The sequence below is a fragment of the Quercus suber genome, unplaced genomic scaffold (genome assembly GCF_002906115.3).
Source record: "Quercus suber isolate HL8 unplaced genomic scaffold, Cork oak 2.0 scaffold_354, whole genome shotgun sequence".
Taxonomy (NCBI): domain Eukaryota; kingdom Viridiplantae; phylum Streptophyta; class Magnoliopsida; order Fagales; family Fagaceae; genus Quercus; species Quercus suber.
Genome location: NW_027069806.1, coordinates 81,443 through 100,622, shown reverse-complemented (window position 1 = coordinate 100,622; position 19,180 = coordinate 81,443). Strand labels below are relative to the sequence as shown.

Below are 19,180 nucleotides of genomic sequence, written 5' to 3'. Positions count from 1 at the left end.
TATGGATAATTTTTGGTTGTTATGGACTTTAGGATTTTATTTAGTCTTGAAAATTGGTGAAAAGGTTTTTCAGGTTTCCCTTATTTGCAATAGTTCATTATCAAGTATAAAGATGTTATCTATTACTAACTCCGTCCCACTTTGTTTGTCCTCTATTCCATTTTGAGATGTCCTAAAATATTGTCATTTTTCTAAAAATAAAAGTCATTAATTTACTAATGTTCCTATTATACCCCATATTTTATTAATAATTCAATTTTTTGATAAATTTATTTAAGGGTAGTTTTGAAAACTTATATATTTTTAAAATGTGGACAAGACAATAAATGATGTTTCTTTAAAAAATTCGACTTTTCAAACAAGACAAACAAAGTGGGACGGAGGGAGTATTAAATTAAGTAATTGATAATATTTAAATATGATTTCTTCAAAGTTTGGTATATTTGTCACTTTTGGTTGTTATAGATTTTATTAACTAAATCTTATATATATATATATATATATATGTATGTATGTATGTATGTATCTACCCCCACTCTTTCCCTCCCTTTTTACATGTTGAATTTTTTTATTTTTTGGGGATCTTTGAGTTACACGTTTGGCATCAATTTTTTTTTTTTTTTTTTTTTTTTTTTTTTTTTTTTAAACTAATAAACTTAAAAAAAAAAAAAAATTATTTAATAGTGCATGAGAGTAAACTTACACAATCTACTTTTTTCCATCCTCTCACTTTTCTTCTCAACCAAACAATGAGTTTTCTATCCCTCCACTTTTCCCCTCTTTCAACTAAACACCTTCAGAGAAAACTAAAATATCTTCTATTCCCCCACCTTTTCATCCCCTAACCAAACAGACCTTTAGTATAAGGTAGCTAGCGTAGTTCTTAGTGTTGTATAATACAATTTGAATAGAAGTAAAAAAAATATTGTATCGGAGATATGTATCGACCACGCTCATGAGTTGTATTATGCATAGATGTTTACCACTTTTCATTAGGTGTGAATTTCCTTGCATGCTTGAACTTGCCAAATTGGGTACAAGGATTACCCAACCCGACTTGTATTTTTTTTTTTTATATAAATAAATTAAAGGAATTTTTTTTCTTTTGCCAAAACTAGACATGGCAAACCGGGCGTGTTGAAAATGGGTTGGATTAATTGGATTGTAGCCAAGGCGGGTTGATCTGTGTTTAGTATTAGAAGTTCGACCTATATTTACAACACTATGCAAAATATTCAAACTTTAAATTTCTTTACTTTCATTCTATTCTAAACAAAAATGGAATTACCCAAATAAAAAGCTTACTACAATTGTCTTGTCTACCAGCATAATTACATAAAGGTTTACAATAAAGTTTTTTGTTTTTTGTTTTGTTTTCTTTTTTCTTTTTTGTTTTTTTTTGTTTTTTTTTTTTTAATAAAAGTAGATTCATTACTGAAAAATAGAGTCTAGAAAGACACCAACATAAAGGTGGAGCCACTCAGAGTTTACATAGACACTATACAAAACGAAATAAAAATAGTAATAGACCAACAAAAACACTAACAGGCCCAAGACCAGTTCAATTACAATTTGCAACAGCTAACATTCCCAGGCCAACAAGGATTAGCACTAACATTCTAGTTGGAAACTCCTTTCTTCGGCAAAAGATTAGCACAACCATTAGCCTCTCTCCAGAAGTGTCTAAGAGTGCACTTCCCATTCCCTGGCCAACAAGGACTTACAATTCATAACCAAGTTAGTAAATTCAGAGGAAACTTTTTATCCTCAAATACTATCCAATTTATAGCCAATTCTGAGTCTAATTGGAGGTAATAAAACTTTAAAAATAAATGCAACATATTAAGTAGAGAAGAACAAGTAAATATTTAATTAGACTTAAACCACAATCTACTACACATCAGTAGTAGATTCAACATTGGAAGTCTTCGTAGATTAAGTGTAAGCTTAACCATGTGTGTATAAATTCTTAGGCATCCTCCTTTTGCAAGCCGGTTTTCAAGGGTGATTCTACTGATCCACACGGAGTAAGTGTAAGTTTAACCATGTATTTATAAGCTCCTAGATAAGGGTGAGTTCTACTTATGGGTTATTAACATTTGGTATTAAAGCCAACCACCATGTCGAGTAATCGGATGCAGCTCATTGAGTATGAGATCAAATGAGTTGTGGCATTGTGGTTGGGTCTTGAAGGAAGCAACCTAGAGGCTAGATTAAAATGGCTTACTAGATTAAAATGGTTTTCAAAGGTGAATGATACAAACTCATGGGTAGCACTTACTCTTGAAAATTGGCTTGCATGGAGAGGTTACTCAAGAGCTTATATACACATGATTAAGTTTAACCATGCATTTATAAGCCCCTTTACAGGGATGAGTTCTACTGATGGGTTTCTAACATTTGGTATCAGGGTCAACCACCACATTGAGTAACATCAAGTAATCGGACGTAACTCATTGAGTATGGGATCAAATAAGTTGAGGTTTTGTGGTCGAGTCTTGGAGGGGGTGACCTAGAGGCTAAACTAAAATGGCTTACTAGATTAGAATGGGTTTCAAGGGTGAATGATACAAACTTATGGGTAGAACTCACCCTTAAAAACCAGCTTGCAAGGAAAGGGTGTCTAACAGCTTATATACACGTGGTTAAACTTACATTTAATCCATATGGGATATTAGGATCATAAAATAGCAGTTGCTAAAATTATTGATTGACTTGAGTTGTGCATCCAGAAAAATTTTATTTTAATTTATTTAAAAAAAGGTTAGGTCATAGGTTAGAGGGGCCATAAAAAAAGAGTTAAGTCACCTAAGGAAATAGTGTTTGTGTGTGTGTGGTGGGACGAGTAGTGTCTACTTTCTCTTTCCTTCATCATCTGCCTCATTCTCCCCACTATGTTATATAGCATTAAATGCAATTATTTCTATAATTTGTGCAATACTTTAATAGATATTCCCTTTGTCTCTATCATCAGTGTTCTTGCATGTTCTCCTTTGTCTTGCACCACTAGTCTCTATCTCATAATAGAGTGTATTGTTTCTATATATCTTTTCCTTAAAAAAAAAAAAAAAAAAAAAATACAACCATCGTGAGTTGGGCTTGACTCCCTTTTACTCTGAACTCAGGTTGATAGAACCAATTGATGGCCTTTCCAAATATCTACCCAAATACTCCTTAGCCAACATCTTTATCATATATGCCATGTACCAACATCTTCCTCTAACTTCTTGCACAGGGAAGAGAACAAAAAAACTTAGAGCTAAGTCAAGGCACAAGAGTTTCTCCATTGATTCAAAAGGGGCAAAAGTTTTCCCCAGACAACTACCTTCTTATTTTTTAAAGTGGTGGATCAAGTACCAAGTAACTCTCATTTTTTTAATGGCCATCATTTATCATGGGATGGTATTATATGTAATCGCTGCATGCAACATCTCTCTCATATTGGGGTGGGACGAGTAAGGGAGAGGTTGCATGCAATTGTTACACAAAATAATAAATCATTTATCACCTGGAAGCCCTCCCATCAGTCATAGCTTCGTGTCACTTGGTCAAACTAGAAATTTGCTACTACATATTTTGTGGCTGCTGGCTAGCTACGCTCTAGGTTTGGAGGTGGTATCTCATGTATTAGCTACATTGATATCTCTCACTTCGTATGGACCCTATAGGTGGAGGGGGCCCTCATAATGTGAGAGACATGCTACATATAGCTAATATATAAGATACTTTTTCCTTGGTTTGGTAACCTAGCCAAAGACATGTATTAACCAAATCACATGCTACCACATGGTTGTGATGATTGAAAGTACAATATACAATAATATTCTAAGTAAATTTATTATTTATAATTTATATTACTAGTTTGATGGGTTTAATCATGTCTATTTAGGAATGATGGATCAATCACAATTGCTTGAATTGGTCCTGTTTGGCTTGAGTCTGTGTTAGAATTTGATGAAAAGGCCATTGCTTGAGCACCAAGAGGTATTGGCATCTCATCTGAGTGGCCAGAAATGCAAAGGTTACCAGCATCATCTTGGTCCCAATATACTTCTACCATAAGACCTGTAGGATTTTCTGCAGACTCACTTTCTGGAATCCTCACTAGTTAAGCTCCTATAGGTATTTGCATAATAATAATTATAATTAAAAGATAAAATGAATCAAATCTATATGTAAGCACTAAATAGTAGCTTTCTAAAACAATATAGTAACATAAAAAAATTATGTACCTAAAATGAGGTTCCCAATGTTAAAGTCAAAGTTGTTAACCTCCCCTCAGCAGTGGCACTCTCTAGCTCTGCCATCTTTGCAATGTTTAAGAAAACTTCATTAAGAGTTGTAAGGCCAATTTGGATGTCAATTATTCCAAATTCTCTCTTTCTTTCTTCGAGATCCTTGAAAAATTTCTGCTCGAACATCAATGGAAAAAAGAAAAAGAAAAAAAAGAAACATAAATTCTGAAATTGTGACAATATCATTCCCCAAAACTAATAGTCTAACATCAAGGAAAGTTATATATAGAATTATAGAATCAATTTTGTTGTAATCAAGGTCCTTTTTTTTGGCATTGTAAATATAGCATCTAATCTTTCTAGAAGCATGTCATGAATCACATTTTGGCTTATATACTCTTCCTTGTAAAACATTCATTCTCTTTCCTTTTCAGGAAAACCCAAAGAATTCTTTATGTGAATTGTGGAAGTGTGCAACTGCGTCTGAGCTAATTCAATAGGGAAAGGATTATAAATCCCTATCCTATATGGTAGTAGGGACAACATCACTCAAGCCAAAAACTTAAGCCTATTGAAATGGACCCAAGTATGTTATATTAATTCTTCAACTTTTTCATTTTTTCTTCCTATGGGACTTCTACTCACACATATATACACAACAATCTTCTCCTCAAGAGTGAGTGCATTGCCCCTTTATGGGCTCCAAGACCTCTTTATGGGTCATGAACAAATCCTACTATGGGAACCCCATACATCCACGTCAACTTGTGTTGGCTCCAAGTACATGCAACTTGTCCTTGCTCCAACTGTGAAAGGGACTTGTGCCTGCCCTATCTGCAATAGGTATAACCTTACCACCTTGTGCACACCAAAATTGGCTACGATATAACATGTTGGGAAGATAAAACCTCGGGAAGACTCTTAAGGACTTAATTTAAGATATTAGGACACCACTTAAATCAAAAGCTTAAGCCTTTGGGTCCAAGTATGTTAAATTAATACCTCAATTTATATTTGTATTTTTTTCTTCGCGTGAGACTTTCACTCATACATTTGTACCCAACACATGTATTAATTAACATATATAGTGATTTATGTTTCATCCAAGTTCAAAGTGAAAACCAAGAACAAAAGACAGTTTCCATGTGAAGATAACAAAGTAGAAAGCATAGCAAGCTTACCCTTAAAAGGCTCTCTCTATCATGAGGAATGACAAAAGTTAGGAAGGCCTCATTCTCCACTTTTGGCTCTATGTTCAAATTCTGTCCAAATTTTCCCAATATAAGAAAAACCAACCATTTGTGAGCCCAAACAAATTTTGGATCATTGCACTTATTCAACTTACATATCTAAAAAACTGCTTTATAGCCTCATGAGTTTCAATGATTGTATCTTCAACTGAAGAGCTTGTCCAACATCACTTCTAGAGAAGCTCACATTAACAATAAAACCTGTCCCAAACCTTGACTTTAACCTGATTGATGTTCCAATGCAACGAAGCCTACCCTTTGCCATGATTCCTATCCAATCACTTAGGACGTCAGCTTCTTCCATTGAGTGTGTTGTTAGTACAATTGCACGCCCTCTCTTTGCATCCTTTATTATATCCCAAACATGCCTTCTTGATATTGGATCCATGCCAGTTGTCTACAAATCACAAATTACATCACACAAACATATCAAATAAACCAATGTATAAAAGGAAGCTTTCTTATCTGTTTACCCATCTAAAATGACTAATTTCGGATCACCAATAAGGGCTATTGCAAAGCTGAGGCGACGTTTCATTCCACCACTGTAACTGCCAGCTCTTCCATTGGCTGATTCAGTGAGTCTCACCTCATCCAATAGTTTATGAGCAATCTGCATTTGAGTTAAAGCTATTGTATTTAAGAAGTGGAGAGTTTAAAGAGTCATTTTGTATCAAATGAGCTCATCAAGAATGGAAATAAGCATCTATTTAGAACAACATCTTCAAAGAAAATTGCAAGTAAATGCTTAGTTTGGGATTAAAAAACATGTTCAGAGTCCTTAATCAATGGTAAGAAGGAATCTACCGAGTCAACATAATTTGGTGGTAGGCCTTTGATACTTGCAAAGAGGTAGAGGTAGTTATTTTTAAAATAATCCTTGTTTGACTTGTCCATAAGGTTTTCTTTTTCTTACATATGTTGTTAGAGTTTGCACCTATTAAACCCCATTACCAATTATAGTAGGGAAAAAGACCCTGTCTGCCCTATCATTAGTTTATCATAATTTGATTTTTTTTCCCCCTGTATGTGCAGATGCCATAAACAGCTAGATCTTTTTTTTTTTTTTTTTTCCTTATTTAGTCATAATTCTCTTGATAAGTTTCATGCTTAGGAATTCTGAAAAGATGGACTTGGTGATGCACTTTTAGACTTTAGTTGACTACTTATACTGTAATATTCTAGTTTTGGAAATGACCTACAGTACATGATATTGGTGTTGATGCCAGTCCAAGTCTGGAAAGCTGAATGTGCACCGATAAAAAGAAAGATGTATGTGTGGAAGGTTCAAAGTGCAAACAAATGGATTCAGAATTTTTCTACAAGTTGGATATGTCTGAGGTCATGTTGACAAATTGATCATTTTCAGTGCACATAACTTTGCACATGAGGACACCTTTATACAAAGCTACTGTACACGGTGAAGTCAAGTAGTGAAAACAATAATGTTATGTGAGAGGAGAAGAGAAGCATAATTTCCAGGATAATTCTTCTATTCTAAATCATTTAAACTCTATATCTATGTTTATCAATGTGTTACAGTGACATTTCCTTGCAATCCTAGGATCAGGCATTGAGTGGTATGTATTAACCTTTTCTTGGAGAACCTTGTTACAATATTTTATGTTTCTTGAGAGGTGTGGTTAATGATTGAATCTAACATCTGTTTCCTTTTTCTTTTCTTTTTTTTCCTTTTTGGCTATAGATTTTACCCTCTATGATTACAGATATTTTTAACATTTTTCTTAATAATGTAGGTTGCTTTGAAATCATTGGTTTATGAGAAACAACGGAAACTAAGAATCATGATGAAAATGCATGGGCTTGGCGATTGGCCTTATTGGATGATTTCCTACCTTTACTTTCTTTTTGTATCTTCAATTTACATGTTGATTTTTGTAGCATCTGGTGCACTTCTAAATAAGAGTGCAAGCCAATTAAATACTTGCTTTTTTTCCCCTTTAATTTGTTATAATGTTGCTAAAATGTAGGTTATATTGATTGCAGGGTTACAATTTTTTGGATTGAACGACTTCGGCATTCAGTTTGTCTTTTATTTCATATATATAAACTTACAAATTTCATTCGCCTTTCTAGGAGCTACATTGTTTTCAAACGTTAAGACTGCTGCAGGTTTGAGATTTACTATATTAGTAGGTAAAATCTCTATATCCAATTAAAAGATTAACTAACACACACAGGGTCATGTTTGAAATTTGATGCTTGCAGTGGTAGCATACATATGTGTCTTTGGAACAGGGTTCTTAGCAAGATTTCTTTTCCAGTCTTTTGTTGAAAGTAACTCATTTCCAAGTAAGTGGCAGAAATTGTGAGAAAGAAGACCTATTATCTCATTCATAGGGCTTCATAAATATACCTTTGATTCTTAAGGCTTCAACACGATGTTTTCTTTAGTGAAAGCTCATGTTTCAATTGATGTTCCTTTAGAGGAGATAATTAATCTTATACAGCAAAAGCTTGATATCTAGGAATTTTCTTGCAGATTGTCACTCTTTTGTACATTAGAGGCAGCCTTTGTTGTCACAGAAAATAAAAATGTCTAGAAAGAATTGTTTTTCGTTTGTGTGAATTGATATTTATATAGGTTATACAAGTGCATGGACAATGAGAACCCTAGGCTTCTCTTTCTGTTAGATTGAACCGATGGAAACTTTTAAACTGAAAATTTTCTGATTTGCGTGGGTTCTTTAAAAAACCATGCATTAGTACCCTTTGAAGACCTGTTCAAACATAGAAGTATTGAAAACTTTTGTAAATGAATTGTATGGTTGGGGCAGAGTTCCAATGGATGATCAGATCCCTATGCTAGGCAATACTTAATCGGGGCAAGAACAATGCTACTTTCTTTTTCTTGAAAATAGAATTGAAGTGGAGTGGCTTACACATTAAACAAGTTTAGTACTTCTAATACTAGCATAATACTAGCATTAGCTGTTTGAACATCCATGTTCAGGAGAGTGGAGGAATGTGGACATCTGCTCTGGTTGAATTTGTTCATTTGACACGAGTAATATACTAGGTTTAGTTTCTTCATAAAACATGTAGAATTGTGTGTTGGTTTTGAATCATACTGAATTATTTGGTAGCTCAGATATTTTTCTTTTAGTGTTGTCCACATTGTTTCAACCCTTTGCAAGAATCTTTTCCACCAATTCTAATCATTCTGAGGCTAATTTTCGGTTGCAGAAATGTGGGTTATGGTAATGGAGTTATATCCAGGATTTTCTCTATATCGTGGGATATATGAGTTTGCACAATATATTATCTTGGAAGGTGGGATGCGGTGGGAAGATTTAAATGATAGTGAAAATGGGATGAAAGAGGTCTTGATTATCATGTCCCTGGAGTGGTTGGTGGTGCTTTTTGCTGCGTATGGTATAGATATAGTTGTGTCGCTAGGAAGTGGGGTTGGAAGAAGGCAATCTCAAAATTCTCGAAAGAATCCTCTCTCATTTTTTTGGAAGCCTAATTTACAAAATAAGGACTCTAGACATCATGTTCAGATGGATAATGCTGATGTTATCCAAGAGGTAACTTTCTCTTTTTTTTCTAATTTATATACTAAATTTCTCACCACCGACAGTAGAGAGTTTTGAAGAAGCTTTGTTAGCACTCAGTAAATAGTCATAAAACCTGTATATGTAAAATATAGTCATTTTTTGATACTGTGTTTTATCTGCAAGGTGTGGTAGACATTGCCTAAGATCTCATGGAGATAGGTTTCTTGAGATTTGTTGCTATATAAGTTTTGTTGGAATAATAAATTTAACACTCAAGAAGAAAGTATCAAATACTTTGCAATAAATCCCGCCACACTATAATACACAGAAGAGTTATCAATTAAAAGAAGTTTTATTTATACTTATAATATTACACGCATACCACTATTCACTATTTCACTCATTGCTTTCTATCCCCTACACTTTCATTTGCTTTCTTGCCACACTTGTGGGATTGCTTGATATATTATGTGGGAATGATGTATAGAATACATTCAAGACTACCTATACTTCACTTCATAGACAACAAAGGAGACAAGGAATTTATATCCTATCACCTAGGAAGGAAAATAAAGCTATGCAAAAGTTGCAAATTTTGAATTCAAAGCAAGAAGAGTCAACTTTTCTTCCTTTGGAATTCCATCTCCATGTGCTAGTTTTCTTTCACAATTTGAATGTGAAAGACAACCCACCAAATGCAAAGAACATATGCAAAATGTTTTAAGGTAAACTACTACCCAATGTTGGTGATGAATCTTACAAGGTTGAAAAATTAAAAAGTTCCAGATTGTTTATCAATTCAATCTCATGACGACATTTTTTTTTATTTTTTTTTTATATGCCTGTTAGAAATTTGCTCTCTTTCATTTTTTTTCCATCCTCACCCCTTCCCTAGGTTCATACCATGTGATAGAGATGACTGTTGCGATTAAATTTTGTTAATTGAATAGATGGGAAGAGTATCTTATACAGTCACTGAAATTGTTGTGAAATCTGTCGTAATCAATGAAGTGACATAACCCAGTTATACACATTAATGATAAATTCAAATTTATCCATTTGCAGAGGGAGAAGGTTGACCAATTGCTCCATGAATCAAGCACAAGCCATGCCATTGTTTGTGACAACCTCCAAAAGATATACCCAGGAAGAGATGGAAACCCTGAAAAACTTGCAGTGCAAGGACTATATCTTGCTGTGCCTCAAGGGGAATGCTTTGGTATTCTTGGTCCCAATGGTGCAGGCAAAACCTCTTTTATCAGTATGATTAGTATACAAAATTCTGTCACATAAATTTTTTGGAATTTGCATACATGTTTTCCTGTTGGTGGAAGCAAACAGAAAATACTTTCAAAGGGGCTTCTTTTGAAGCATTTACCTTTCTTGAATCCTAACCAGGAACTATTTAATGTCAAGGATAGATTAAAGATACAAAGTTTACCTTGAAAAACCAGGAAGTAGCAATAAATTTATAAAACTGTAATTGGACACTCTTTGGCATTTACTTTATACTTGCTTCTACTTGATATTCTGTTGGATTTGATTCCAAGATGTCTTGCTTCATGGGATAATATTATGGGTTTTAATCGCTTTTGTTAGGGAAGTTATATCATCTGTTGTAGCAATATTTAGGAGTTAACACATATCTGTTGACAGATGATTGGACTTATAAAGCCAACCTCTGGCACTGCATTCGTTCAAGGCCTTGATATACAGACTCATATGGATCAAATATACACCAACATGGGTGTATGCCCACAGGATGAGTAAGCTAGATCATTCTCCTGTTGTGTCAAGGAAATTTTTTGTTTTCTTTTTTTAGTTTAAACTTCCATTTTGGTTCCTTTTCTTTGAATTTGTAAGTCCATAAATTTTCTTATATATATGCATTTTTTTGCTCCTTGGATAACAGCCTTCTTTGGGAAACACTAACAGGGAGGGAGCATTTACTATTTTATGGAAGACTTAAGAACCTTAGAGGTTCTGCATTAACACAAGTAAGTCAATGTTACTTTCACTCTTAGTTTGTTAAATGAAGGTTCATTTGTATTTGAGAGCCATAGATCTGTGAGGGAGGGCATTCTGGCATTGCGACTGGAATTTGAGTGAGGCCCTATATGTTTTGACTTACTGTTATTACTTACAAATGCTCAAGGTAGGAAAAGTGACTTGATATATGACAATTGCTCTAGTTAAGCTATAATTTGAAACGTGAATTTTACAATTTTCTGAAAAGTGGAAAGGAAAAGGGGGGGGGGGGGGGGGGGGGGGTCTCATGGATGCTTTGCTAAGTATCAATTTGTTGGTGTCTTGCTAACTATGACATAAAATGAAGGTAATTTTGTGGACTGTGTATATGGCTGTGTCCTGTATATGGATAGCTTAGTTTTTGTGTGTGCGTGCGTGTGAGTGTGTGTGTGAAAGAGGGAGAGAAAGCAAGAATAGAGTATTATGATAAAGCTGCTACAATGCATTATTTTGCTGGTCATCTTCAACATGACATGTTTTGAGTTCTGTTGTCCATTCCTTTGCTCTGTCTTCAGGCAGTAGAAGAATCTCTTAAGAGTCTCAACCTATTTCATGGAGGAGTTTCTGACAAACAAGCTGGAAAATATAGTGGTGGTATGAAAAGGAGGCTAAGTGTAGCCATTTCATTAATTGGGGATCCCAAAGTATGTCTTATTTTTATTTCACTTTACTTTGCTGCTTATTCCATTTTGGTATTTATCTTATGTTGTTTATGATGTAATCCTTGGGAACTCTGCAAGGTTGTCTACATGGATGAACCAAGTACTGGATTAGATCCAGCTTCAAGGACAACTTATGGAGTGTTGTGAAGAAAGCAAAGCAAGATCGAGCTATTATTCTAACAAGTTCTCTCTCTCTCTCTTGCTCTCCCTCTCAACCCATAAAAATAAAAGAAACCAGTTATTGCTGATGTTGTATCATTTAGACACTTGGAACTGCGGTTTTATAGGCTTGTAAATGATTAATAAATAAATAAAAACTGTTGGCCTCCTTGCCCTACTATATGGTTCCATCGCATCTAAACTTGTCTTGCTAGACAACAGCATAAAGGCTTTATTTTTTTCCTTGGTACCATCACTAATGAAACTTGTATAAATGGTTTCAGCTCATTCAATGGAAGAGGCAGAGTTCCTATGTGACCGATTAGGATTTTTTGTTGATGGCAGCTTGCGGTGCATAGGAAACCCAAAAGAGGTACCATAATAACATGTATTCATAGAGTTTTATCTTTGGTGAAGTTATGCACAAACAGAACTAGTGGTGCTCAATGGATTTTCCTGATGTTGATCTTTACTTATCTAACTTCTCTCTAGATGGGAAGATGCATATGATAAAAACTTAATAATGCATGATAGTTTTAGTATCTGAGAAGCATTGAAAAGCAAGCAAGCTAATTGGATGTGCACTGCTGACTAAAAATCCTGAATTAATTTGATTTGTATTGAAGTACTCTATAAAAATTGTCACAATCAGCACCAACACTCAAATTAGTATAAGCTACAAAATTCCTGTTTCAAAGATTGATGGCTTTTTATAACACCAAACATGTTGTATTTACCTCCCAATGGGCGCTCAGCAGTCAGCACTATCCATGGGAGGTAGCCATCTCTTATCTCTTAAACCCCTCTTTTCTAGGCTCCTAATCTTTTCTTAAATGTCAAAAGACTTTGCTAGTTAGGCTAGTTGACAGCCATCATTTTCCCCATTTAAATTCATTCTAGAGACATTTTGGACCACCAATGCAATGCTCTTCCCTGTGTCATCTTGACTTTGAGTATCTTGCTATGGTTTGAACCATCATTGTCCCAGTTCAAGGGCTCTGAAATCCCAGAAGCCTACGACTGTTTAACAGTTTTTCTTTTTATTTTATCCCTTATAAAATTGCAAATAAATAAGTAGATTCTTCATAACACTTTATAATTGGGATTTATACTGTTTTTGACAGCTGAAGGCTAGATATGGAGGGTCTTATGTGTTTACAATTACAACATCTTCGGATCATGAAGAAGAAGTGGAGAACATGGTGCAACATCTTTCACCAAGTGCCAACAAGGTATACCAATTATCCGGAACCCAGAAGTTTGAGATACCAAAAAGTGAGGTCAGGATTGCAGATGTATTCCAAGCAGTTGAGATTGCAAAGAGCAAGTTCACTGTTTTTGCTTGGGGTTTGGCTGACACAAATATGGAGGATGTTTTTATCAAGGTTTCACGTGAGACCCTTCAATCCAACTCTTTGACATGATTGTTCAATATGTTCAATGATTCCTGCAATTTACTTTGATGCCAATCTTATTTTCAAACAATTACTATCCCTTGTGGTTGAAATGTAGTCATTATATGGTAATTAAGCATTTTCTCCGCAGTTCACCCTTCTTATTTTTTCTTTTTCATATAATTATATTTGTTGTCCCTTCATTGCTAAGGGTTCTTCATGCAATCAAGGTGGCATTTCAAAGCCATGAATAGAAAAATCAAGATTAGCATTCAGCAGTTCAAAACGCCCTGCAAAACAAAAGCTTTGGTTCTGTGGTCTGTGGTCTGTGGGACATCAAATATGGCCAGTATGAGTTTCAGTACACCAGGATATAATGCAACAGTGTACAGAAAAAAAAAAAATTTAACATAGTTTCTTTTCTCATCCATCAATCTCTCAGGTAATCAATGATTTTAACATTGTCAATGCAGTAGAAGTTCTTCACTGAATTCTTCAAGATCTATTGGACAAAGAAAACAAAGAAAAGTGATCTGTGGAAGAAGAGTTAGAACATGCCAACAAACATAGAGGATAGAAAGAAAACAAGAGGGAAAGGTGTGAATTGAGTAAAACAGCATGCATGAAACTTTGTTTGAGTTCAAAGCAAGGGAAGATATTAAGTGAGGTCTCAATATGTTATACTGTGACGCCACTTCACGTGCGAATCATTGCATCCACTTATTGGGGAGGTCTCACTTAACTCAAAAGTTTAGATTTATAAATTTGGATTCAATTATATTATCTTAATTAATTTCTCAAATTCTTCCATATGAAACTTCTACTCACACTTACATACTCAACATTGGAAGGGATATTTGAACCCTGGATGTTTGCGAGATATTAAGAGGTGCCAACCAATTGAGCTATAAGGCTCTTGGCCTGTTATTTCAATATGTAATTTTTTACTATTTCTACTGATGTTGTTTTGCTCTTCCTTTACATTCTTTTTTTTCTTGTACCATGAACTTGAATCAACTCACTCTTTCTCACTTTTGCATTAATTGCTTTCCTCTAAACATTAGCAAACCATATAAAGTGACTCTCCTTTATCTTTTCATCAATAAAGGTAAGTTGTGAACATTGTGAAATAATCTATTTACGCAAGGCTAAAGAATAAAGAAGAGAAAATATGACACAAGGAATTTTATGTAATTCGAGAATAAGCCTAAGTCCACGGAAGGCAATAAAATAAAGTTTCACTATAATTTTGGATATTACAACAATAGCTTAAAGACACTCTCACTCAAACCCAAACCCTAAATACATCCTTGGTTCTCTCATAAATATGTAGAGAAAACCCTATCGTATTTACACAAGAGTTGTAGCACACTCTAGCTTCCTATCTCTGGCACACACAGCCAAAAAGCTTTTTATCTATGCTATCTCTCATAGGAGCTCTTGTCTGCGCCACCTCTATTTATAGCTAAAGGTCTAGCCAAATTTTTAATAGTTCCAGCATGTTATGTTCTAAGACTTTAGGAACTAAATGTATTAAAACTTCAATTTGTATTATGTTGGCAAACCATGATCAAAACATAGAGTCTAGGTTTAGGCTTGCTCAAAGTGTGTTTACTTGTAAAATTGGAATCGAGTGATTGAAGAATTTATTGGACAAAATCTGCAAGGCTCGATTGATCAAATCTCGTGCAGATTTGTTTTTCTGCAGAAATTCCAATTCAACCCAAGCCCATTTGACGTGTAGGGTTTTATGTTTTACTCTAAGTATAAAAGGAAAAACCTTAGCTATGTTTTACAAGGCTTTTTGAAGTGTTGTGTCGAATCTTTTGTGAGATCTAGAGGTGTTTACCTTCATACACACACATAGAGTTATCAAGATCAAGATTCATGTCAAGAACTTGATAATCTCTTCAGTTGCTGCTTAAAGAACTTTGTGAGCATGCCTTTTTCTTCAGCACACCAACCCAAGGATTCGGGGCCAAATAATTGTAGTTTGGTGGACTGGGCTTGGTTCACCGCAGCTAAGGGGCTGTTTAAGAACCAAGTGGTGTACATGGCAAGTTTCCTACAACACAAATAAACTAACAAGCGAGAATATCTGTATTGAATGACAACAAAAACAGCAAAGAAATGCAAAATAATCAAGAAATACACAAAACAGTAGTTAGGGATGCCCGGATTAATGAGAGGTACTTTATTAATTTTCTTTGATCATAGTTACAATGTGCTCACTAACACATGATACAAGGTTCAAATAAGCTCAAAATTACAGACTTAAATGACTATCTAAGCTTCTAAGACTTGCAAAGTTTGAATTATTTTGAATCCGAGTATGTGCTATAGTGGCTGTTTATGGGATACCAGGAGATATTTCTCTGTTTTCCTTGAATTTGACAGAGTTCTCTTAATGAGTCTATTATGATTTCCCTATTGCTGAATGCCTTTAACATTGGTTGCTTCTTCCTTTTATAGTGTGACCCTAGGGCTCCGGGGTACCAATGATTTCTGTCTTTTGCCCCTTCCTGGGTACCAGACCTCGTTTTGTGCCTATCACTCAAAAGGCTGAGTCTTTCCCTGTTTCTCATAATCTCCTTCTTTAGGCGCTGTTTTTTTGAAAGGTCATGGCTGACTTTCCATTCCAGGGTGTGCTTAGAGAGTTGTTCTCAATTTCACGTTCCTCAAAACTTCTTACCTTTTCAGACTCAGCTTTTGGCCGTCCTCCCTTTTGTCATTTTTCTCAAGTGAGCGGAATCCATTTTTGCTAGGTCGAAAGTTTCCTTCCAGCCACTTTCACTTATAGTTTCTTGTTCTAGGTTTCTTGGGTACCGCTCCTTTGTTCATGAATGGTTGCTTTATGCCTTCTGATTCCTTACTGTATTACTGGGCGCTTGAGAGGGACTCATCTGTCCTTCGTTCTTTGTGCTCTTTGGTACTTTCCTTTGAGCAGTTTCAATCCTATTTAGGCTGTGTTGTGTGTCCCAGGGATCCTAGGCCCCTAGCAGTCTCTGGGATCCCGACCCAGTTCTTTCTATTGAGCTTCTTTTGGCTTATTGATCTTGGCCTGTTAAGCCTTTCCTTTGCTTCATGGGTTTTAAAGCTTGTTCCTCTATGGGTCTTTGGATCCCACCTCTTTGGGCCCCTCATCCTTTTCTTCTTTTTTTCTTTCTCTCTTCATTACGTTAGTCCAACTCTTTTATTTCTTTAGTTTTATTTCTCATGGGGTTAGTCCAATGGGTTATTTCTTTGGGCCTTGGGCTGTGATTTTTTTTTTTTTGAACCTCAACAAACTTAAAGAAGATCTGAAACCTTTGAGTGGAGTCTTAAAGTCACAAGTAAGAGAACTTGTGGTTGCAGCAGATCAAGGAAAGAAGTAGTTCATGGACTCGGAGCTGTCACGTGGTTGTGATAGTAAGTTTTCTACTCGAAGTGACAATAGGTTGTTAGTGATCTAAGTTCTATTGTAAAAACTTCAATTCTTTCATAGTGGATCTATTTTACCTTAAGGTTAAATCCTCCCCAAGTTTTTTACCCGTTTGGTTTTTCTGGGTTATCATATTATTGTATTATTTATATTTTCACATTATTTACATGATATGATTTAAATGTGTTAACCTAGAATTGAATAATTTATCTAAGTAATCAATTGGCTAAATAATTAGGTTAAACAACTTGTATTTAAGGAGTCTAAAAAGGTACACAGCACATGAACATAATGGAAATACTTCTATTAACAAGGAAATCAACAACTTCGGCCAAGAATCCAGGCAACAAACTACAACATTTACTGCAAGCGCATGCTATTTGTTGGATTGCCAATCTTTGGTTTGGTTGAATGGAAAAAATGGCCCAAGTAGCACTATTTTGAAAAATATTATGGATTTACTACTGTTTACAAAATAATTAGGAATCTACTACTTTTTTAAAACTCAAGTTTGAGAAACTCAAGTTTCATGGAAATTTTTTTATGTAACTTGAGTTCCATAAAAAATAGCACGGCAAATTTGAATGCTATTTTTTCAAAGAACTCGAGTTTCTAGAACTTGAGTTACATGACAAACTTGAGTTTCACAAACTTGAGTTTCAAAAAGGTAATAGATTCCTAAATATTTTGTCAAACAATGGTATATTGCTAAATATTTTGCCAAACAATAGTATATGGCCATTTTGGCCTTGGTTGAGTATCAAGCCATGCTTTTTGACTTGGGCATGCAAACATTTAAAGGATTCTTGGCTGCTGTCAAGTTATCAAAATTTGACCATTCAAGTCATTGTTGCTAGTTCTACTAAGCCACATCATCCATTTATTTCTAACATTTTCTCTCTCATTTTTAATTATTTTTCTCTTATTAATTTCTTACCTTACAATTACAACTCCTCCAACATTTCCCCCCACTTTTATCTTTTTATCTCCCCACTACTCTATACCTTAACATTATAATTCCCTCGTCCCTTCATTTTCCTATCTTCCTTTTATTTTGCCTCTTCTTCTCCTCATTTCATTTAGTATAAAATTTTTAATTCTTTATTGCACATCTAATTTAATTAGGTTGATGAATTTTTGTGCTAAACTCTACTTTGGGCTGTTGCAATTTGGTTGTATTTTAATTTTTTTATCTTTTTCTTTTATTTTTCTTTACTGTTAGATGTTATCCTATGACATTATATAGTGATATAATATTATTCTATTACGTAGCATGACTTAGAGAATTTGGTGTTTTTCTCACACATTCTCTCCAAAAAAAAGGTGATTATTCTTTCTCTTGATTATTTATTCTTTCTTACAACTCTACTTTAGATTGATGAATTTTTGTATTTTTTTTTGGTATCCCTACTTTGGGTTGATACATTTTGTTGATGTGTTTTTTGAGTTCCCCATCACATGTACCTTTTGTCCCTCTTATAGTTTTGATTTGAGTTAATTCTTATATATTTTGGAAGTGGGAATTTGAGTTTATATAAAAATAAAATCAACATGACTATGTATTTGAATATGCCTATCAATTGTAAATTTATGATGGGGTTTGATTATTATGATATTCTCCTTAAGATAATAGAAATTTAAATAATCAATTTGAAACTTAAAAACATTTAGTTGTAGGGGAAAAAAAATAAAACATAACACACTATAACAAAAGTGGGAAGAATATAGATCACTTGAAAAAAAAAAAATAAATAAATAATATCAATCAAACACACCTAAAGTTTTTCCAAAAAAAAAAAATCAGAAATAATAGAATGATATATTTGTAGAGAATAGAGATAGAGAGATGGAAAATACTTTTAGAAATAGTTTAATTTTTAAGGGGAACAAATTATCTTCAGTAAATTTTAAATAAAAAATCATATGTTACACCATATTACAAAATAATTATATATTCTCACGCATCGTATGGGTTTGTGTCTAGTTAATGTAATTTAGAGACATAAAATGTCACGTCCCTCCCCCGTGTGCATGATATTGTCCTCTTTGGGCGGCCCGAAGGCTCTTTCAGTCTCTCAAGGTTTTGTTGTTCCCTAGGTTGCGCTGGAGGAAAGGCCTTATACACAACAAGGAAGGGCATTCCTTATAAGCACATCCCCATGTGCTTCCTTAGGCAATGTGAGATTCCATAAAATGTAAGACTCCTTTTTGGGTCACTACAATCCATCCCCTTTATGGGCACACGTGTCCTCACATGTGGGGCCCACACTTCTAGCTAGGGCATGGCTTTGATATCATCTGTCACGCCCCACCCCCGTGTGCTTCCCTAGGCAATGTGGGATTCTATGAAATACAAAACCTTCTTTTGGGTCACTACATAAAAAATGTTAATTTCAATATGAAATCAACAAAAAGAATAAGTAAACGTTCCACTATTTGTTGGCAGGTAGATCACAAAAGGCTGCTTGAATTTATAAAGATAAAATAAGAAAAAAAAAACTCAATCGGAA

General features: G+C 34.5%; 1 protein-coding gene across 1 annotated transcript; it reads left to right on the top strand.

Moving 5' to 3' along the window:
- The first annotated feature begins 6,787 nt into the window (after positions 1-6,787).
- On the top strand, positions 6,788-13,399 carry LOC111988578 (ABC transporter A family member 12-like). The gene is given in 13 exon segments (XM_065760116.1): positions 6,788-6,826; positions 7,213-7,411; positions 7,493-7,618; positions 7,715-7,798; positions 8,693-9,036; positions 10,072-10,290; positions 10,663-10,772; positions 10,919-11,003; positions 11,550-11,678; positions 11,775-11,820; positions 11,823-11,879; positions 12,140-12,228; positions 12,980-13,399. Coding segments are annotated over 13 exon segments (1,827 nt in total). The 3' UTR covers positions 13,280-13,399.
- The last annotated feature ends 5,781 nt before the right edge of the window (positions 13,400-19,180 follow it).